This window comes from Primulina tabacum, chromosome 10 (assembly GCF_025594145.1).
Source record: "Primulina tabacum isolate GXHZ01 chromosome 10, ASM2559414v2, whole genome shotgun sequence".
NCBI classification, from domain to species: Eukaryota; Viridiplantae; Streptophyta; class Magnoliopsida; order Lamiales; family Gesneriaceae; genus Primulina; species Primulina tabacum.
Window position 1 is genome coordinate 9,731,077 of NC_134559.1, and position 24,695 is coordinate 9,755,771.

The window sequence follows — 24,695 nt, forward strand, 5'->3', positions numbered from 1 at the left end:
GAGGGTGATTGGTATATAAAGGGGCCGCGGGCGTTGATTTGGCTGGAGCAGATGGGCTCCACATTTTATTTGTTTATTTTGTGTTTGTAAATGTAAATAAATAAAGTGGTTGAAATGAAAAAAAAATGTTTGTTGTGTGAGACTCTTGAAATGGATATTCATGCTAATATTTTCGTATTTGGATCGGTGATCGAATATATATTTTTTGAAAAATAATTCAATTGATCAAATCAGTTTAATCGGCAGTCAAATTAAAATATTATCATATTTTACAAGGCAAAAACTTGTGTGAGACAATCTCACAGATCGTATTTTGTAAGATAGATATCTTATTTAACTCATCCATGAAAAAATATTACTTTTTATGCTAAGAGTATTACTTTTTATTGTGAATATCGGTATGATTGACCCGTCTCACAGATAAAGATTCGTGAGACCGTCTCACAAGAGACCTACTCTTTTATAAAAGCAAAAACTTGTGTGAGACGGTCTCACAAATCGTATTTTGTGAGACGGATCTCTTATTTGTTTCATTCATGAAAAAGTATTATTTTTTATGTTAAGACTATTATTTTTTATCATGAATATAGGTAGGGTTGACCCGTCTCATAGATAAAGATCTGTGAGATCGTCTCACAAGAAACCTACTCTTCTATAAAGGCAAAAACTTGTGTGAGATTTTCTCACGGGTCGTATTTTGTGCGACGGATCTCTTATTTGGGTCATCCATGAAAAAATTTTACTTTTTATTGTAAATATCGGTAGGGTTGACCCGTCTCACAGATAAAGATTCGTGAGATCGTCTCACAAAAGACCTACTCTTTTATAAATATAATATTAATGCAATATAATTAATAACATAATTTAAAACCTAAAAATGTATATAAATAGACAAATTTTTTTTCTTCCAAAGTTTAAAAACTAATATATATATATTAAATTAGACCAGATCGTATGACCCATTTTGCTATTTTCCGATTTATATATGATATCTCGAATAAGATATTATTTTAATGTTAAAGTGGTCATATATTAAGTTGTATCGACAATTTGTTGGAATTTAAGTATGCAGTTTTTGAAAGATGATGATCTACACCCTCTAATCATTGGTAACACTATCGAACTGTGGACAGTTTGGCCGCAACGAATTTTGTCTACTCAAACAAATAAAAAAAAAAATAGAAATATCTATCGATCCAAACACAACTTAATTTCAGAATAATTTATAACACATATTCAAAAATAAAAAATTTAAAACATGTATCTATAATTTGACTCATTAATTTTCTATAGCAACTTTTTATCTTTTCCTATGTAACGTAGACTCGTAATGATGTTAGGGTGTTGGTCTGGTGTGGTTAGGGGGGCAGAAGCCGCAAAAGAAGCTGAGGCCAGGAGGACTTTGGATCGAAGCCTTTTTAATGCAAAATTCTTGGATTGCATTAAATAGTAAAGCGATGGTGCATCAAACAAATAAATGTTGTATATGAATGTTAGAGCATAACATGTGCGCCAGTCTCACACGGCAGACTCGTCTGAAATTATATATCATTCATAGTCTTGTTGGCTTTAAATTAATAGTACGCAGAAGGTTTTTTTCCCTATCAACCCACACATTAATTGAGGGGGATTTTTTTTTGGGTAAAGAAATACCAATTTCATGGATCAAGCTCTATCTACCAATTTCATGGATCAAGCTCTATCAGAGTCCCAGAAAAATCCGCGGGATCCATCCTCCTAAATCGCTCATAGACAGCTTCAGATCGGACCCTTGCACTGTCACGTCCCCGAGACCAGGGGTTAGTCGACACCGACGTTGTTCAACAATCACATAATCGCCAAATAACAAGCCTCGTAGATCAGTATAAACCAAAACCAGTCTATTTCATAACTAACTCAAAATAATCTTGTCTTACTAGTGATAAATTCCAAAACGAAACTAAAATGTACGGAAGCGTTGTACAACTTGAATCGAAACTTAGGAAGAACATAAGCGAGAAATCTTCATATCTCGAAACTTTATAACCAACTCCAAAGCATGTCTTATTCATCCTCGTCTACTTGATCTTCATTCTTATCTAAGAGAGATGTAAGGGGTGAGTGTTTTGAGAAACACTCAGCAAGTGGTGGTCGATCGATTACCACAAATACATATAAATATAATTTAAAACCCATATTGCAAACTGATTTTCAAAACGTAGTATCTCATATCAGATCAGAATGGGAATCGAAATGCGAAACAGAGATTATCAGACAATTCAGAACAGAACGAATAGGAACATACGAAACACTGTTATTCATCTCGTTCTCCATGGTCAAATTGTCCCCCATATGTTAGTCCTTTAGGGAGTGATGCCAAAACACAGTTTTATACCTACTGATGAGGGACCATACAGAACACAGTTTTATACCCACCGATGGGGGCCATATATAATTTACAATCGTCGTTCCATATCCAACTCAAATCATAACAGTGCACCACTGAATCAGATGTACCGAACAGCACTTATCGGAATTTTGTAGTGAACTCAGTAGAATCCAAGAACATCGGAAATAGAGGAACATATCGTACATCGATCGAGATTTTATAAAATATATAATAGCATTTTTCGAAATGGCTTGACACACATACAAGCATGTCATGAAATACTTATACAAAGTTTAAGTTACAAAGAAATACATAGCAAAAGCCCACTTACTCTTGGTTCAAATGTACGATTCAAACTTAACCGATACTTGGGATAAAACTTGGGTCGAACACGAGCAGAATTTGGGTAGCAGCTCAGTCACGATTTGGGCAGCACTTTGACATCACTACATTGACCGAATGCAGCCTCTCCTCTTTGCTTGAAGTGGTCGAGACTTATGAGTGATTTGAGACGATTTTTGGTGCCATTATACACTAAACCAAAGCCACTATTTATAGGCCTCCAAGGGTAAGGTGAATGGTCACTACATTCAATGTCATTTATCTCACCTTAAATGTCATTATTCATGGTCATTAACCTCCTCTTAATGAAACCTATTCATGACCATTAACTGTCATATTTAAAATACTTATTCATGGTCATTAACCTCCTCTCAATGACACCTATTCATGACCATTAACCTCATATTTAAAACACCTATTCATGGTCATTAATCTCCTCTTGATTATCATTATTTTGCTCTTAATATAGGTGGTTTAATGGTTAATTTATTGTGGTTTAAATTAGTCATTAAAATGATGATAAATTGTCAATAATGAGGGGGAAAAATGATTATTCAAATTTCCAAGATTATGATTGCATGAAACTCGAAAACGTTGTGTCAAAATGAGCTGAAATTTTCTATGACATATACCGGTCTTTCCGTTGCAAAATTTCGGGTCAATAAAATTTAGAGGTTGAATAAAAAATTGTGTCTCATGAATGTGGGAGTGTCTTTTGGCTCTCCACATTCTTGAGTTAATTGAAGACTTTTGGCTCTTCATATTCTTGAGTTAATTGGAAGATTAATTGAGTTAATTAATCTTGCATGACTCTTGGTATGTATTTTGGGGATTATAAATAGTATGTCCATTTTCTCATTTCATGTGCATAAAATTGGTTTTTACAAACACTCAAGATCTCTTTCAAGCATTCTCTTGCATTTCATATTGTTAGCTTTCCATTTGGCCTCCGTTAAATTTTGGTGATAAAGTGAAGGTATGTTTTCAGTTCGCTGGTGTAGTTACTTCGTGCTAAGTTGCTGCAAGATTTTGCCGTTGTATCCTGGGAAACAGTTGTCCGTCGAGATCCTCGAAGCACCGTCGGAGGGGACAAATCTGTTTTAAGAAAACTGTACTTCGTACATGACTTGGTTTGATTTACTGTTTTATTGTTGTTATTTTATACATGATATTCATACTTTCAATAGTATGCTCATTTTCGTATACTGTTTTTGATTGTCGACTACCGAGACCTCAACAAGGCCTGCCCAAAGGATGAATTCCCTCTACTGAACATGGATATACTTACTCATCGACAGTGGTTCGAAAATTTTTTATTTATAGATTGCTATATTGAGAAAAATTAGATAAAGATGATTCCTAAAAATACTGCTCTATCTGTATCTTTACGAGATTGCTTTCGTTCCCTACTTCTATATTTTTGTTATTAGCAATTTGGCTAACAATAATGCTCCAGATTCGACGACTGTCCTCACTGTACCAAGACGAGTCTTTCCAGCGTGCTTATGTCCTCACTCACACGCACCCTGGGAAACTTACCAGGAGATCACCCATCCCAAATTTCCCCCAAGTCACGCACGCTTAACTTTGGAGTTCTTATGCGATGAGCTACCGAAAAGAAGATGCGCCTTCGTGATATGAGTAGTACAAATCAAATCTTTTAAGCCCTCTTCAAATGTACAGTCCATTACATTGAACAGTCTCGGAATTCTTCTCATTCCGGTGTGGATCGGTTCATTCATGTTCCCTCCACCTAGAAGCCTGCCAGGAGCCGCTCATTGTCCGTGCAACCTCATGGCACCGGACGATCACTCCCCGCCCTCTTCGGCCCCGGGCTTCACATGCCCACCAGCTTCCGCTTGGTTCGTCTCCGAACCACATCGTACTAAGAGAGGTCGGCTCTGATACCAACTTAAATGTCACGTCCCGAGACCGGGGTTAGTCGACACCGACGTTGTTCAACAATCACATAATCGTCAAACAACAAGCCTCGTAGATCAGTATAAACCAAAACCAGTCTATTTCATAATTAACTCAAAATAATCTTGTCTTATAGCTATAAATTCCAAAACGAAACAAAATGTGCGGAAGCGTTGTACAACTTGAATCGAAACTTAGGAAGAACAAAAGCGAGAAATCTTCATATCTCGAAACTTTATCACCAACTCCAAAGCATATCTTATTCATCCTCGTCTACTTTATCTTCATTCTTATATGGGGAGAGATGTAAGGGGTGAGTGTTTTGGGAAACACTCAGCAAGTGGGGGCCGATCGATTATCACAAATACATATAAATATAATTTAAAACCCATATTGCAAACTGATTTTCAAAACGTAGTATCTCATATCAGATCAGAATCGGAATCGAAATGCGAAATAGAGATTATCAGACAATTCAGAACAGAGCGAATCGGAACAAGAGAAAACACTGTTATTCATCTCGTTTTCCATGGTCAAATTGTCCCCCACATGTTAGTCCTTTAGGGAGTGAGGCCAAAACACAGTTTTATACCCACTGATAGGGGCCAGAACACAGTTTTATACCCACTCGTGGGGGCCATATATAATTTACAATCGTCGTTCCATATCCCACTAGAATCATAACAGTGCACCACAGAATCAGATGTATCAAACAGCACTTATCGGAATTTTGTTGTGAACTCAGCAGAATCCAAGAACATCGGAAATAGAAGAACATATCGTTTTGCCCTTAGACTGTTTTGCCCTTAGACTCAAAAATTCTCGATTTTAACTTTTTCTCACTTTTGTTGACTCGAGAATATCCCAAATGTTTATTTAAGCTTAAATTTGACTTCTAATATTTTTATTTAACATAAACTCGGACTTCTTGATTTAACTCCTTAATTACTAAACCGTGAAGCGTTTAAATCTCGAATTAATTCAAAACTCAATATTTTTTTCCCAAACTTTAAACGTAGACTTTTCATACCTATACTACCCTCGTGAACCATGAATCACCCCCGTGGACCCATGGTTCGAGCCAATCTCTTCACCAAGCCATGTTTGAACCCTAAGCTCTCTAGGACTCTCGGCCTCACCCAAACCACGAGCCACCCTTGACCAGACCTAACCCTAGCCCTCCTGGAACCCACCTGGACCACCCCTGGACCAACGCATCAGGCCCAGCCCATGCGAGAAGTCCGTGTACAACAACCGCTAGAGGCGACCCTCTTTCATCGAGCCACCATGGACCAAGCTGCACCAGCCTGAGCCCTGACCCAGGCCATCATCTCTAGACCTTACTGGACCAGCCTAGAACACCACTACCCGAGCCGCACACCCTCCTTGAATGATCCAGCCGCCGCATGCACGGGTGAGAGTCTTTGTGTGCGTGGACTCTCCCTTCGCTACAGCCACCGAGTCTAGCAATGCTAGGACTCTTCCTAGCATCGAGTCACGTCCAGTCTAGGCCCCTGAACAAGCCCCGTCCGAGCCCTGGTGAGTTCCTTCAAGCCGTAGCCTTCCCCCCAATGAGGAGCCCTAGAAAACCCTAGGTTGGTTGCTTCCCTTGCCAAGCTCGGTTCCAGCCCACATATCATCTCTTAACGACTCTTTTCTCATCCCTTAAACACCTCCTATTGGCAGTGTGTCCTTAGTAATCATAACGTTTTTCAAACAAGCGTAAAATCATCAAAACTTTGAAAATATTTGTTCTATCGTTAAACGGTTCATGCTTCAATATTTTCATGCAAAATTAATTAACACAAGCATAATATGATTTGAATGTTGCGTTAAAGAAGTTTAGAAGCGTGCCTTTGTGTTTTAGAACGCTCGAATATACGATCGTTGGCGTAGGATGCGAAGAAGGACGAACGGATGACGAAGACTCCTTGTTTTTCCTCCTCAAATTTTCACAATATGGTGTGTGAAGTGTGTGTAAAGTTTCGGCTAAATGAGGCTTAGGAAGACCCTAGATTTATGTTTTATAGATTTAAAATTTGCATGATAATGGACTTAGGTTTTGGTCCTTTGAGTTTAGGAGCAATTGGGCATGCTAATCTTAGGTAAATTAAGCTCAATAACACATATTTAATTGAAAAATAAAAGTTTATAAAAATTATTTTTCAAAAATAATACTTTTGGTCCTTTAAAAGTCCTTCGTTTGCCCAAAACCGACTTCCCGGATAAACTCGAGCTTGTGCCGTAAAATAATTTGCACTATAATATTTTTAGAAAAATTGAATCATATTAATAAGCCTTTAAAGTATTTATTGAAAAATATATTTTATCTTGGTCGTTCACGGTCTCTTTTCCTCATCCTATTATCGAATATTCGGATAAAATCTTCAATTTCTCATGAAATCTTGCAATCTAATATTTAATCATACAATTAGACCTTCAATCATATAATATGCATCAATTAAACATTTAAATACAACAATTAAGCAATTTAAATCATTTGCATGCATGTGGTTTACGTGAGTTGACTTTTTGGACGTTACACTATGCATTTACAGTAAGGAGTCTGATGTATGCTCAAGTTTGTACACGTCCAAATATTGCGTACGTGATATGACTGTTGGGATGATATTTAAGTAATCTAGGAGTAGAACATTGGAAAGCAGTCAAAAGATTATTACGGTACATACATATAACAAAAGATTACACGCTCATATATGGGAGGTTGGATCAGCTTGAGATCATTGGATATACTGACTCTGATTTTGATGAATGCCAGGATAGTATGAAATCTACGTCGGGCTATATCTATCTCCTTGTTGGAGGTTCTTTTTCTTGGAAGAGTGCTAAACAGTCTCTTATAACATCTTCCACCATGACAGATGAGTTTTTAGCTTTTTATGAGGCATCCAATCACGGAATATGACTGCAAAATTTTGTCACGGGATTGCGCATTATTGATGGAATTGAAAGGCAATCGGGAATACATTATGACAATAAATTAGCAGTTACATATTCCAATAACAATAGGAGCTCGACGAAGTCAAAACATATTGACATCAAGTTCATGGTTGTTAAAGAAAGATTTCAGAGTGGAAAGTTGTCTATTGAGCATATCGGTACAAACTCCCTTGTTGCGGATCCCCTTACCAAAGGACTATCACCCATATATTTTCATGAGCACATTGCTCGTATGTGTGTTATGCCAATAGATGAAATTAAGTTTTAGTGAGAGTTTTTTATTTTAAATGCTTTTCAGTTGTAGATATTTTCATTATAGTTATGTAAGTTTATTTTCTACATATATAAATTTCAAGTTAAGTCACGCTCTAAGTATGGTTTAAGGTTTGATCTCAATAAGGTTAAGGGAGAACCAGTTGGAAATAGGCATGTTATGCTTACATTACATGAAATTTTCATGCTACACCCACTTCATAATCGATGTCATTTAGTTGTGTTGACATATGTGATCATTGATGGGTCCAATTATCGTGAGTGTAGTGAAGACTAATTTGATCCTATGTTGATGTGATTGATGGACCGGATTGGTTATAAATACATTTCGGAATGACAACATTTTTTAGCTCTTGAAGTTATTTTCACAAACCTAATTATAAAGTTACACATATAGCCAAAGTAGGAGATCATTGGATCGATTTTATTTATATGAGCTTAGAATAATTATGCGTTATGTGTTGTCTATTAAGTTAAATCCAACATTATATTGATCGATTAAAGTTTTGACTATTGGGATTTAATGTATCTAATAGGTTGTGGGTTTTTTTATGTGTAGGGACATAAGTCTAATTTCTGTTTTTATGATAGACTAAAACAGAAATATCATAAGATAATGATAAACATTATTTATATATGGATCATGGTCTCTGGATCACGTGTTATCAAGTTTCCTATTCTATCATCCATTAGGAAAATAGTTCAGAAGAGAAAACTAAAATATTCTCTCAAAAAAAAGAGCGCGTAGATCTGAAAAATCAAGACACGTTCTAAAGAATTCAGAATAATGACTTCACGCACACTTCCGCTTAAGTTTTCTGTCAAATTCTTAATGATTTAGCATGACGGATTATGTGGTTTTGATGGATTTTCCACCAACACATCAAAATTACCCCTTGTTTAAAATGTGTCATATTCGTTGCAATTTGACTCTGCGATTCACCTAGAAGAATCTAGAATGGAATCTCGTGTATATAATACTTTGCTTAAAACTTATCACTCAGTGTTTTTGTTGGTGATCGTCCCTAATATAACGTTGCCATTCATTAGGCCTAGTCCCATGCAAATGTGCGGCACAATGTGTTTCTATAACATGTATTTCGCATCTATCCTTGATTTATGAAAGTTGTTAAACCAAATTGCTATAATAGTCCATTATAATATATCATTAACCAATTCATTATCTTCCTTTAATCCATGTGAGATAGAGACATCACACAAGGCACATGCCATGATCAAAACCGTTGGATTACGTTCAAATAGATCATATTGAAGTAGGGCATCATAAGGTCATGGACTTATGTAAATTGGTAATGTGGATAACGATTTCATGTATCAAGCTCAATCAGATTCAAAAATTGAATCTATGGACAATTTTGCATCACAATTCTTGAAAAACTATGTATTTACATATAGTCATTCAATTGCATCAAACTAGATTGATAGAAATTCAAAGTTAATTTCATTGAAGACACCTAAACACCATAGGTATTATTGTTTATAGTACTACTATGTACGAAGCAAGTTATTGTATAGTCGAAAACAATCGTCATATTTCATAAGCACCATGCAGTAAAAAAAGTCAGCCGTGAATGACTATATATAAATTTCCCATTCCGCAACTTATAGTTAAGCTTCAAAACTTTGTGGTCAACATTATTATGTCCTTCCACTAAAGCATATCTTATTATATCCAACAATGTCTTCGATTCTTGTTGATGCATCACAATCCATTTAGGTACTTATTGTTAACGAAATATACACATATGAAGTGGATGCATAACAAAAAGGACAGGACAAGAGTGCACAGGAAGATGAACTTGGCATGAAAAAACAAAAGAGACCTTGGCAAGTTGAAATCACAGCTCTGATCATATTTCTCGATTTTACGACCCACGATCCAAATTATATTCATATTTTGAGAAGCAAAAGTCCTTGTAAACCATACAAATAGTACGAGAAAATTGCATTTTTTGTCATTTATATTTGTCTCTTTGCATTTTTTGTTATTTATATTGTCAAATGTTGATCTCAGTAAGTTATCTTTGTTCTCTGTTATTGAAATTTTTATTCAATTTTCTGACATGACGCTGGTGTAGAACTAGCTTGGCACCAATATGCAGTGTCAAATCAATATTCTCGATAGAAAAAATACTGAAATTGCCAAAAACTAAAAGTTATATGACTAAATTTGAAAATTTTCAACATTATTAAACAAAATCTAAAAAAAAAAAAAACATATAATACTAAAATCGTAATTTTTCCAAATAGTTTTTGTATCTTGAGTCGGATACTAATTTTTGTCATGCCATGTAAACATTTCCAATGAAAAATGAATAGAATTCCCAAAAAAAGAAAGATAAATGACTAAAATTGAATGTGATAATATAGATGACCAAAATAAAAAAGAAAAATACATACATAACAAAAAATGCAAATTTTCTACTTATTTATTTCAAATTTTACTCTAAGGAATGCTTTTATAAGAATGTTCCTTATAATTTTGTTCAAAATAATTATTTGATTCCATAAAATATTTATTTAAAATTCATTAACATATTTGCAAATTTACGTTTAAATAAATAAATAATTAATTAAAATTACTTAAAGAAAAATTGTATGACGCTTCTATTTTATGGAGCCATCCAAGATTAATCTATCTCATATGTATTAAAGTTGAGGACATGATAGTAACCGGAAGAACACCAATTTTTTCTTGCAACTTTACTCTTATATGATACTAATATTACACTTTTGTTTTTTGTTTTTTTTTTTAAATTTCAACACATACTTTTATTTTTATTTTTTTTAATTTCAACAATTCAAATATCAATTTAATCCCTCCATAATTTATCAAATTTCACTTTAGTTCATCGATAATGATAAAAAAGACTGTACACACGCTTCGCGTATGCTGAGTAACTATTATATATAATGCTTGCAAGAGCTTATTTTAAGTGTTTCTCAATTTCTGTGTACAATTTATAAATATTTCATGGACGAAAAGTTTATAAACATTTAAAATAAACTCTCGCAAACACCATCTTAGTCTCCTAACGCATGTGGTCTTGTTTGATTGGTTTGATCAGACTTTTCTGTAGCAAGTACTTGACCCAAATTGATAAGCATCAATCAAATTATTGTAAACGTACATAACTATCTAAAATTTACACCAAAAATTGGACATTTTTGAACTGGGGATAATTAAATCTTTTGTTTGTATAGCCTGGGGCCAAAATCGTTCTGAACCAAAAAAAATATAAAGTTTATAAATCAAAGGGTCTATCGATATGTCTATCATAATTAAACAATTTGATCAAATAATGGAGACGTGATGTGATTATACCGTTTCATGTTCATTTCATTGCACCGACGTTTTTTTAAATTAATATTTTAGTCACGTTATATATTACTATTTTTAAATTAATTTTTATTTTAATATATTAAATCATTGTTTGATATAAATGGAGAGAACACGATTAATAAAAAAATTAGTGATCATCCTCATCTTCAAGTGAAAAATCATCCTCGTGATGTTTTTTCATTCTAAATCGCTGATAACGATGAAGTTTGGCGTACTATGACAAATGAACAAATCATATTTCTTGTTAGAATTTGGTTTAGGTCATTTGATTAGTTAATTTTATGCAAAAAATTTAAAAAAATTTCTTTGCACATTTTGTACGACTTTCAATGGAATGCCGGGCGGCGTTAGACATTGTTGACATATTAAAATCGAATTACATATTAATAAAATAAAAAAGAAAGTTATCGCTACTAAAATTCTACATAGGTTAACATACACTCAAATTTTGAGTTGGAAAAATTTTCATTTTTCGTTATTTATGTTTGTCTCTTTATAAATTTAGTTAGACTAAACCGCTATAATTTTTTTTTGGTAATTTTAAATATTTTTCCACATTCCAGCAACATATCCAGTGTCACACGTAAACACTCTCGAGGAAAAACGACTAAAATTACACCAAAAAAAAAAACTAAAGTGATTAATAAATGAAAGATACACGATTAAGATTTACTTTTAATAACATAATAGACCAAAATCATATATATTAAAATGGAGAACAAAAAACAATTCTCCCTTTTTAGAATTTGATGGTTTGTGTGAAAGTGGAGAAGTTGGAAACATAACATGTACTAGAAACTGGTTGGTTTCATTAAACAAATTTAAATTATTATATGATTTTTTTTAAAAAAAATTTTGTTTAGCAATCAACAAAATTATTATATTTTAAAATTTTGGTGTCTCTATTGCCAAAAAATTAATTAAAAAATATATGGATGTGCAGCCAAGACTATGATTGCTCCATGTTATTCCTATAGTAGTAGTGACATGTGTGGCAACATATTTCATGGGATGACTGACTGATTTATTAGATAAGATTTGTAGCCTATACTATTAAAATATATACACTATGAATTATTGAAGTTTGTGTAGCATAATTTTGCTCGCATGTGAGAATAATATAATGAATTAACTAAGTTTATATGCAACCCATTTTCAATCATATCACTCCGTATTTAATATTGAAAAATGTTGGTAATTGATTTTTAAGTGCTTCATTTGTAAAATCGGGATATTTAATTAATATTTTTCTTCCTGATTATTTACATCTAAAATCATTTTGATCGGTCTTTGTTGGGTACAATAATTGTCCTTACTTGGTAGAGCGATCGAACTGTGGTATTTGAGCTGCTGTGCGGTTTAAAAAATTTGAGTTGCACCATTACCACTAGCTATAGCTTTTGGTAAAGCGGCAAGCACTCGATCCTACAGTCTTATATATTGAGAATAAAACCAAATATATTGTGAACATCATTGGTTAATAAATATATAAGTATCTACGGAAGTATGAGGTATTTTGAGTAAAGTCCCAAAACAAATTTATGAAGGCTTATACTCAAATGAGTAGGTCTCTTGTGAGACGATATCACGAATCTTTATATGTAATACGGGTCAATCTTATCGATAGTCACAATAAAAAGTAATACTCTTAGCATAAAAAGTAATACTTTTTCATTGATAACCCAAATAAGATATCTATATCACAAAATACGACCCGTGAGACCGTCTCACACAAATTTTTGCATACTCTCAAAATGGACAATAACATACCATTATGGAGATATTTGAATTATATTGGACAACATATATATATATATATATATATATTTATATATATATATATATTGTTAGTGAAAATGTTACTAATTTTTAATTAGATTATATATTTTACATGAATATAAAGAAATTAGGTTCATGGACCAAAATCAGATGGCATGTGGGTGACATATAAATCAACCGCAGACTGAGGATATGCTTGTCCCCGTATGTAGGCAAAGGGGCTTCTTTGATTTGGTTAACACTAGCATCGAATTTGGTCCAAAAGATATAATTTATTAAAATTTGTAGACGAAGCATTCACGATGCATGTGTTAAAGTAATATACAAGCGTAACATATCGTAAATTGAAATAAGATAATTTGTAATGTGATAAAATTATTTGATTCTTTTTCTCCGTCGATTTGCATGAGATATAACAATTAATAACCCAAATAATGAATGTAATAATAAATATATTTTAACAAATAACAAATGAGATATATTTGTTACTAAATAGTACTATTTCATCTTTTATACTGATACTCACGGGAAATTTAGAGTCCAATTTCTGCAAGTGTCACTAGTCCAGACGCAGGTTTTGAAAATGCTCTGATCCTGAAATCACGAATATGACCGTTAGAAGGGGATCAGGAGGGTGTCCCGTCGTAGCCCCTACTACGCTGAAGTCAGAGACTGATGATATAAGTGGAGAGCAGCTAAGGGTGCTGCTGAAAAATAATATAGTGAATGAATCAGTTATACACCCGAACCTGATATCTATAGAAAAATACCTGGGCCCGTGATGAGTCTATCTTCCATTTGAGCTAAGGATGAGCCAGGGGTAATGGGCTCATCCATGTGGTATCATACACTTTTTTTTTTAAATCTTTGAGCTACATTTTTTTTACAATTATTGACAAAAAGTAGATACGCTTGGTGGACAACGTATCAAACTTATATATATATATATATATATATATATATATATATATAAAACAAAACAGCCTACAACGCCGTGGGCTTTTCTACAAACTTAATCGGGTAAACAAAAATGAATTTGGGTTGACGTTTACAATAAAGCCCAGTAGGCCCACATTTCAAATCACTCTTCAGGTGAAACGGCAACATTTAATCCCACTAAAAACTAGCCGTTTTCGATTCATCTTCCCAAATTTCAAAAAGAAGAAAAAGGAAAGAAATACAGAAACTCCTCTTATTTCAGGAGCTCTTTCGAAGGAATTTTCCTGAAAATCAACAAATTCTCGTGCTTGTTTAAAATTGGAAAGGAATGTAAAGTACACAGAAACTGATTTTATTGAATATTGTTCCAGAATCTTGGCAAACAGCGGTCAATCTTGCAGGTGATTTTCAAGAAGTTCGGGGTTTTTTTTAAAGGTAAGTGCATGATTAATTTCTGAAAAATTACATGTACTATTAAAAAAATTTCACCTATTTTTATTTCTTTGTAGTTTAGAGATTTTTGTTCTGCTTCGTGTATTTATCTGCTTCAGAAGAACCATTTGGTATGTTGTGAGAGTTATATTTTTTTTCTGTTAATTTGATCTTCTGGCTTAGAGACAGTTCGGTTATTGTTATTTTCCCGATGATTATCTTCTATTGAAAAAACTTTAATCTCATTTTGGCGCACTTCTTTGAATTTTAACTCTTTGCGCCTCAGGATTTATTATTTATGATCACGGATATGAGGTATCTGCTATGTAGTGAATCTTAACCAACTGGTTAATTTTGTATTTGTTGTCTATCAGTAAAAAGATGAATTTCCTGGCCCACGAAAATATAGGCTTCAAGTGAATTTTGCGATAAGTACCTGGTTATTTTATAATCATTTTTATTTTTCTTTAGTGATTAATTTTTGTAGGAGAGCTTCGGTTTGATGAAGATGACATTAGGATCATCAGTGACACCGTCATCAAAGATAAGGAGGATGCCACTATGCACCCCTGGCAGTACAAAAGTAAGGGTGGAGAATATTTTAGTGACAGTTCGAATGCGGCCATTGAGTTCAAAAGAACAAGCCTCTTATGACCTCATTGCATGGGACATTACTGATGAAAATACCATTGCTTCAAAGAATCTATACCACGAGCGGCATGCTGGATCTTACACATTTGGTAGATGAACTATATTTTACATAATTTTTCAAGGAAACGCTTGCTACATTTGTTCTAATCATAAACTTGTGGCTGAACTGCTAATTCATATCACTTCTTAACAACTGAAAGTCAATCTTCCTATTTTGCAGATAAAGTTTTTGATCCTGCTTGCCCTACCTGGAAAGTTTATGAAGAAGGTGCCAAGGATGTTGCTTTGTCTGCTGTTAGTGGAATTAATGGTAAAAGACTATTGGTGAATTGTGACTGTATGTCTGAAAAATTTGTTGCCTTTTCCATTAGTTATTTTACAATGTTTGTGCAGCGACAATCTTTGCATACGGGCAGACTTGTAGTGGAAAGACTTTCACCATGAGGGGTGTGATGGAACATGCTGTCAAAGACATTTATGAACACATCAAATTTGTAAGAAGTATTGGTTTGAAAATTTATTTATTTATATAATTTGAGAATCTTGTTTTAATCAATCTATGTGGTATATTACCCTTTATTTCCTTTGACAGACTCCAGAGAGGGATTTTGTGCTCAAGTTTTCTGCTTTAGAAATATATAATGAAACTGTGGTAGATCTTTTGAACAGAGAGTCTGGATCACTTCGCCTGTTGGATGATCCTGAGGTGAAAACACCAATATGTTATTCATTTGATCTCTCTTATTTTGTGTCTGAAATGTTTCTTATATGTGCAGAGAGGAACCATTGTAGATAAGTTGATTGAGGAGGTCGTGAAAGATGCACAACATTTGAGGTATCTAATAAGCATTTGTGAAGGTAATACATAAATTAATTTTCTTTTCTCATTTTTTTAAAAAGAGGAGGATTTAAATTTCGAAGTGCATATTTTGTTACCCCAAACAATTTTATTCCATAATTTTTTGCATCTTCGAGAAATTGTAATGTTTTACCCAAGATAAATCATCTGACAGTCACTTGTTCTCGCAGCTCAAAGGCAGGTTGGTGAAACTGCTCTAAATGATAAAAGCTCGAGGTCACATCAGATAATTAGGATGGTAAGCTTCAGCTACTTCAATCACATGATTCTGAGTAAATGACTCTGAGCCATAGGCATGTAATTCTTTCCTTAATGAAATATACTTAATCTTCATCACACATACCCACTGCACATTTTGAACTCCCGGGACATGCTTTCCATCATGGCGCTTCCATGTTTTCAGTCACTTATAGTTCCCAATGTCCTTTTTGTTTTCTCTTTATATATCCCATATGTTATTATGATCGTTAGCACATCCACTGCGTAAAGTCCTTTTACTGCTGTATCGAAACATTGCTTCTCTAGTTCTGATATTTAATTTTTTTTCTACTTTTATGTACTTAGTTTAGCAAAGCACCTCTTTCAAATATATGTAGCATATTTTGACACATGAATCCCTTGTTTGCCACCTTCATTTTCCAGACCATCGAGAGTAGTCTCAGAGAAGACTCAGAGAGTGTGAAATCTTTTTCTGCCAGTTTGGTTAGTGTTGTTTTATCTCACTTGAGATCTTTGTTTCATAGATAATTGCTCGTTCAGTATTAAATTCAATAACAATTACAGAATCTTGTGGATCTAGCTGGTAGTGAACGTGCTGCTCAAACAAATACAGATGGTGCAAGGCTGAAAGAAGGAAGTCATATCAACAGAAGCCTGTTGACATTGACAACTGTCATCAGAAAGCTAAGGTTTGGATATTATATGACAACAAACAGCAAAAATATGATGTGTGATACTGAAGTGCAAACATGTTAAGTAAAAACACTTGCCAACTAAGTACCTTATATTGTTAAACCTGTATTAATGATCGTCAATGGGACAAAAATTTTGTTACTCCACTATGTATATTTTATAAATACGCAACAATGCAGTGGGGAATTCAAACTAGTCACCTCTTCATTAAGGGGAGAATCCGTTCAAGACTGAGACAGAGGCTCTTGGCACTCTGCTGCTTACTTATTAACTCTCATTAGTTTTGTGCTCAAAAAGCCTTGGAAATTAATTTGTAGAGGTTCAATAAAAATACAAACTAACCTGATGATATTCGTATTTTGTATGTTTGTTTGCAGTGGTGGAAAGAAAAGTAACCACATTCCTTACCGAGATTCTAAACTCACGAGGATATTGCAGACTTCACTAGGTGGAAATGCCCGAACAGCAATAATTTGCACAATGAGCCCAGCTTTGAGCCATGTAGAGCAATCAAGAAACACACTTTTATTTGCTACAAGTGCAAAGGAAGTAACAAATACTGCCCGAGTAAACATGGTAAGAAAAAATTATCATCTCATAAAACATATTTTTTCTATGTATCTCATGCGAAGTTCATTATGTTTCCACATTCAATTTTTTGTTTCTGGTGAGGTTAATATTGAACCCATAGTTAAGCAGAACAATGTTTATCAACTGTCTCTCTCTTTAATTTTTGAACCCTTTTTCAAGTGAAAAGATGAATTAGATCTTTACATTAGAATGTCGTGTGATAACTTAAAACTTACTGTCAGCAGTGTTCTTTAACTTATATATAAGAGAATCTAAAACAATATTAAATATGCATAGCGTCACCATTGCAAAAAACAGTTGGAGGATGCATAAATTGAAGTACAGATTTGCATGTGCAATTTAACAATATCATCTTTTTTATTTTTAACAAAAATAAGGTTTACTGATTTCCTATTCAAATGTTTAGTGTTATCACCAACTTAACATATTGCTTATCAGATGGTGTCTTCAGTACTACAGCAATAACAACTGAAATGTGCACTTATGTGTATTGAGGTTTGGAGCTGAGAGTTATTTTATTCATCTAGGTTGTTGAAAAGAAGCAACTAGTAAAGCATTTGCAAGAAGAAGTTGCCAGACTTGAAGCAGAGTTTCTAAACCCTGAATTGTCTGATTCTTCATCCTTAAGGTCTTTGTTGAGGGAAAAGGAAAATAAAATACAGCAGGTGGTACCCTGAAACTTTTTTAATAAGCTGAACTATTTCACCAGTCAAATTTCCCTGGTAATGTGCCTAGTTTTATGTGAAAATTTTTGTGTTTCAAGGTCACAAAAAAACTAAAATGTCCGTCCACACCATCAACTCTACTTCCTTGGCATTCTGCCATCAAATCTTTTAGTCTTTGGTTCTTCCATCAAATCATTTTAGTCTTTGGTACAGACATCAGCATTCCTTCCATTAAAAAAATATTAGATGGTTTGTTTGGGAGGTCAAATGGCCTTTCATTTGGAGAGAAAGCGAATTGAGAAGACATTAGCGGAGGGAGTTCACGTATTTCAATGTGGATGATACTTTATCTTCCTACATATTTGGATGACAATTTTACATATACAGATGGAGAGAGAGATTCATGAGCTGAAGCGTCAGAGAGACCAGGTTCAATCTCAGCTTGAGTTAGAAAGAAGTTCACACAAAGAGCGAAAGGTATATTTATGCGTATATTGCTATGCTTTCTTTCCCTCATTCTAACATCAGATCTTTTTATTCCAAAATAATGTTTCATTTCATGATGTTATATACATAGATGCAAGTGCATATCAAATAGTTTAACTGATATCTTTTTAACCAAAAATAATTTCATTTCATGATGTTATATGCCTGGATGACAAGTGTGTATTAAATAGTTTAACTTTGTCTCAAGATGACGTATAATTTGTTTACAGACATCTGGGCTGTTTCCGCTCATTTGCCTAGACATCCACAGCCCATCTCTATTTTGCTTTCGTCTCTAACAGGGAACACATTTCTTTGAGTAATCTTTGTTCATTTCAGGCATCAGAGCATCAAGGGCCTTCTTGTCATGTGGTTAAACGTCTTTCTTATAACGACAATGACTCGATTTCCAGCAAAAGCAATTCAAAAGCCAAGATTAGGAAGAAAGCAAGAAAAATACCGACTTCTACAGGAGTTCTGGTTAACGAAATCAGAAATCTGGAGACGAGGCAAAGACAACTTGGCGAAGAGGCAAATCGTGCACTTGAACTACTTCACAAGGAGGTTGTTTCTCAAAAGCTTGGAGGTCAGGATACTACTGAATCAATAGCAAAGATGCTAGCAGAAATAAAGGTTATGCATGCGGCAAGTTGCACAACAGAGGTGCAGACAAAAGATAAGGTTACATTGAGAGAAGAGATCGCTCGATTGAACTCCGAAGAAAGCGACATTGCAGTTTTAGAAAAGAAGCTTGAAAAAGTTCAGAAATTTATAGAAGAATTAGTTACACATCTTCCAAATGGTGAGGAGACTCCAGACTCAAAGACTTCTGCAAAAAAGAGAAAAGGGCTCCCTTTTACTTTGAGTAATACAGCCAACATGCCTAATATAATACGATCTCCTTGCTCAGCGAGATCTTCAACTTGCAAATCAATGGAACATGAAACTGAAAACAGAGCCCCTGGGAGGAATAGTTTCCATGATGCAATCCCCAGGCAAAAGTGCATCACCCCTACTAGTGAAGAAACTTGCAGCATCTCATCAAGAGGGAAATGTTCTGCACAAAAGCATTCAAGCTCAATCAATGTGAAGAAAATGCAGAGGATGTTTAAAAAAGCAACTGAGGATAACATTCAAAGCATTAAATCTTATGTTACTGAGCTGAAAGAACGGGTAGCAAAGCTACAGTATCAGAAGCAGCTTCTTGTTTGCCAGGTAATTATTACGCTAAGATATATTCAGCTTGATTTACCTTCAATGTTTGTCTGATAAAGTTTTAAAATGTAAAATATGTGAATCACAGTCACTAGAAATTCGTGGTCTACTGGTCGATTACCTTCAGGGATGCATGGTTGTATAGTTTGCGAGTTACTTTTAACAAAATTTATTGACTGATGGTTCAGAATATGGTCGAAGCTAATCTAGTAAAGCATTTTTATTTGTTACATACCGAGTAAGAGATGAAAGTTGCTTCAAGTGCAGCTTTAGCACATTAATTTTATTTAAGACCTTCACTTTTGATATATTTATTTGTAACCCGTTTCACTGAAAGTCATATCAATATTTTAGGTGTTGGAGTTAGAAGAGGCTAACGAGGTTTCAAGTGATGACACAGAAACATTAGTTGGACAATCATCCATTCCATGGAACGTGGTGTTTGAGGATCAAAAGAAAGAGATTATAATGTTGTGGCATGTCTGTCATGTTTCGATCATACACCGCACACAGTTTTATTTGTTATTTAGAGGAGATCCTTCTGATCAGATATATATGGAAGTCGAACTTAGACGGTTGAAATGGTTGGAGCAACATCTAGATGACCTCGGTAATGCCAGCCCCGCACTCTTAGGCGACGACCCTGCTGGCTCAGTATCATCAAGGTACTTTCCAAGACTTTTTAATAAACACTGTCTACATCATGCAACAATAATCACGGTGTATTCATTCACAAATGAAACTTAACCATATTTTAGTATTATGTGCATATCATCTCTCACGTTTCTAGTTGTATGCATATTAGCTTGTGATATTAAGATTATTTCTCTTCGCAGCATCAAAGCTCTTAAACAAGAAAGAGAGTATCTAGCAAAGAGAGTGAGTTCAAAATTAACCGTGGAAGAAAGAGAGATCTTGTACATGAAATGGGATATTCCACCGGAAGGCAAACAGAGGAGGCGACTGCAGCTTGTTAATAAACTGTGGACCGATCCTCTCGATATGCAACATGTGAAGGAAAGTGCAGAAGTAGTGGCCAAGATTGTTGGTTTCTGCGAATCGGGCCAACCCATTTTGAGGGAAATGTTCGAGCTCAACTTTGTTCCCCTTAGTGACAAGAAGACATGGATGGGTTGGAATTTGATATCAAATCTTTTGCATCTGTGAAAGCACATGATGATTCATGATAATGTGTTGAACTTTGAACTTCATTGTCTTGTAACAGAAAATTATCGAGATCGGTATGTCAAAGAAGTTTACACTATGTGAATTTACACTTGCCACCCAATATAGCATTAAAATCTTGAGTTAACTACAACAATATGGATCTTGACCGTTATTGACATCTCGACCGTTATTGACTTACGATGATTAATACAATTAATATTAAACAAATCATGTTCGTCTACTATAGATTTTTCCTAATTATTTGAGTAAAATTTTATAAAATGTATATGAATTCGTTATCTTTGAGACCATGAAAACACAACGAGTTTTTGATATTTCTATGTTTATGCAATCTTTTCCAATATTTCAGTAGCGGATATATAAATTTTTATATATATTCATGCAGCTTTTATCCTCTTGGTTCCCTTGATATCCATTTCGTGGTTTAGGGAATGATCTTCCAAGTCAGAGCGAAACACAACTGGTTCGACATGTTGTGGCAAAACATCCAAATTGTTATCCAAAAGGTGCACTCCTTTTAAAGCTTAGATTGTCGACAATTAGGTGGATTGAGGGGACAAATTAGATGGGAATATTGAATGCATTAGATACATTTCATTTGTAACATTTAATTAATGTGAGGCTGCAATATTAGACTTTTGACATGGGATTTCACACGAGGGAAACCCATATAAATAGGGCTCTCATTTCATCACTTCTGCATCCCAAGTTAAGAAATACAGTGAATAGTTGTACATCATAAAATATTTTTTTGGGGTTTTAAATCTAAAGCGATATCCAATTTTATTCTTTATTTTCATATTTACATATCAAGATACCGTACCTGGGCCAACAAGTGGTATCAAAGCCTTGGTTCAAATTTTTTTTAAAAAAATTTTGAGTATGCTCTATGGTTGTAACCCGCATCAGAAAAGATTTTTTTGAGATTTTTTTATTAAAGCGTGATTATTTTGTCCAGTCTATTAAATTTTTGTAGGCATAATAGCGGGCAGATAGCAAACTTCAATGTGACCAATTTTATACTATGGAAAATAAAGATACAAGTAGTTTTAAGAGAGGAGAATTTCTTTGTGGCTATTGAAGATAGACCGAGGGAAATGACAGATGATGAAAAGTGGAATGAAATGAATGATAATATCGTTGTCAATTTACACTTGATCATAGCAGACGAAGTACTGTCAAGTAATTCTGAGATGACTTATTTGAGATACTCTGACAAATATGTATGGAGTCAAGTCAATACACAATAAAATTTTATTAAAGAGAAAGTTTTATACTCTTCGGATGACGAAATCCTCATCAATGACTAATCATATCAACACTCTAAATACTCTATTTTTCCAACTCACCTCTATGAGAAATAAAACAAAGGAAAAATAACGTTAGGAGCTTCTACTTCAAAGTCTACAAAATTCATATGATCAACTTATCATTAATTTAACAAACAATATTCTCACAGACTTTTTAAACATCGACGATGTTTTAACTGCAGTTCTCGGAGAACAAAGTCGGTGCAAGAATAAGAAGATATGTTGACAGCTTTGAAGCAGGCAGATGATTTACTGATTATAAGAGAAAGAGACTCCAGTGAAGTCAAACCGGCAATGGATCAAAATTGAGAAGTAAGAAGAAAAATATTTATTGTTTTAAATGTGACGATAAATGACACTTCAAGAAAGAGTGTACGAGAATCGAGAAGAGTTCTCAAAGAAATGTGTCAGTACTTCAGCGGTGGTGAAATATTATTCAGAGAAGCAACAATATTTTAGAAGGCGGACACAAATTTTGTGACACGTGGATTATGAATTCAGGAGTGACATGGCGCATGAAGTCTCGGAGATAATGGTTCGATCAATATGACTCAATCTCAGGAGGATCTATATTCATGAGAAATGATCATGCATTAGAAAGTTTGGGTATATGTCAGAATGATGGTTGAAAATTCTCTCAGAACAAAAACTACTCCCAGGGCTTACAAAAGTGACTCTATTCTTTTGCGAGCTTTGTGTTACTAGTAAACAACACAAATTAAAATTTGACACTTCCACTGCCAAAAGAAAAAGCATATTGAAGCTGATTCATTATGATGTTTGGCAAGCATCGTTTTTATCCCTAGGAGGAGCGAGATACTTTGTCTCGTTCATTGATGATTTCTCTACAAGATATTAGATGTAACCAACCGAGAAGAAATCAGATGTTTTCCAATTCTTCAAAGATTTTAAAGCGCGAGTTAAACTTGATTCTGAAAAGAAAATCAAGTGTTCGAGAACTGAAAATGGAGGAGAATATACTAATAACGAATTTTATGTATTTTGTCAACATGAGGGCATCAAAGACAGTTCACGACGACTTACACAACTGAATAGAATGGAATGGCAAAGCAGAACATTGACCTATATCTAGAACATCTATATGTGAAAACGGTATTTCTTCATGGAGATCTTGAAGAGAAATTTTTATTCTCCAACTAGAAGGTTTGCGGAAAAAGACAAAGAAAACTTGGTTTGTAGGTTGAAGAAATCTTTGTATGGTCTCAAACAAGCACTGAGGTATTAGTACAAGATATTTGATTAATATATCATGAGCCTTGGATGCAACAAAATGGATACAGACCCTTGTGCATATTTGAAGAGGTTTAGTGATGAATATATCATTTTACTACTGTATGTAGATAACATGTTGGTAGCAGGCTCCAACAAAGATCAGGTCCAAGAATCAAAGACACGGTTGGCTAGATAATTTGATATGAAGGACTTGGGACCAGCAAACAAGATTCTGGAGATGTAAGTTCACCGAGACAGAGTAACGTAAAGATTTGGTTTTTCCAGAAAAATTATTTAAAGAAAGTCTTGTAACAGTTCAACATGCAAGATAATAAGCAAATCTCGACCTTTTTTCTCGTTAGCTTCAAGTTATCCTCAAATATGTGTCCTAGAAGTGAAGGAGAGATGATAGAGATATCTCGAGTGCCATATGCATCTGCAGTGAGAAGTTTGAAGTTCGCCATGATATATACAAGACCGGATATTGCTCAAGTACTGGGAGTTGTTAGTCGGTATATGGAGAATCCTAGACAAGATCATTAGAACATTGTTAATATGATCTTTAGATACATTAAGGGTACCTAAAATGCTGCATAATGTTATGGAGGATTGAATTTTACACTTAGATGCTATGTCGATTCAGATTATGCAGGTGATACTAGTAAGAGAAAATCTACTACTGTTTATGTGTTTACAATGACAAGAATAACATCAATCTTTGTTTCAAAATAGTAAACAGTTCTAGCGTTATCTACAATGGATGCATAATATATGGTAGCTACTCAAGCATGTAAAGATGCAATATGGATTAAAAGGTTATTGGAGGAGATCAAGCACAAACAAGAAAAGATTTCTTTGTTTTGTGATAGTCAGAGTGTCTTGAACATCACGGAATCCAACCTTTCATTCTAGGACTAAACATATTAGAGTTCAATTTCAATTTGCGCGAGAAGTAGTAAAGGAAAGAAGTGTGGATATGCAGAAAATATATACAAATGAAAACATAGCTGATGTTTTGACTAAGCTGTGTGAACACTGATAAGTTTGAGTGGTGTAGATTCCAAGAGGCCTAAAAGAAATGTAAGCAACAAGGAATGACAAGATATAAATTATGTGTGGAAATGTGTTAGATTCTCTGACTAAGCCTGTGAACCCTGATAATTTGAATGGTGTAGATTCCAAGTGGCCTAAAAGAAATGTAATCAAC

At 34.3% G+C, this 24,695-nt stretch overlaps 1 protein-coding gene across 1 annotated transcript; it reads left to right on the forward strand.

Moving 5' to 3' along the window:
* The first annotated feature begins 14,139 nt into the window (after positions 1–14,139).
* Positions 14,140–21,027, forward strand: LOC142505979 (kinesin-like protein NACK2). The gene is made up of 15 exons (XM_075619116.1): positions 14,140–14,381; positions 14,850–15,118; positions 15,250–15,339; positions 15,423–15,523; positions 15,622–15,735; positions 15,806–15,887; positions 16,059–16,126; positions 16,531–16,590; positions 16,672–16,796; positions 17,178–17,376; positions 17,919–18,056; positions 18,444–18,533; positions 18,882–19,757; positions 20,112–20,422; positions 20,594–21,027. The coding sequence occupies exons 2-15, from the start codon at positions 14,881–14,883 to the stop codon at positions 20,922–20,924; spliced, it is 2,823 nt and encodes a 940-aa protein (XP_075475231.1). The 5' UTR covers positions 14,140–14,381; positions 14,850–14,880; the 3' UTR covers positions 20,925–21,027.
* The last annotated feature ends 3,668 nt before the right edge of the window (positions 21,028–24,695 follow it).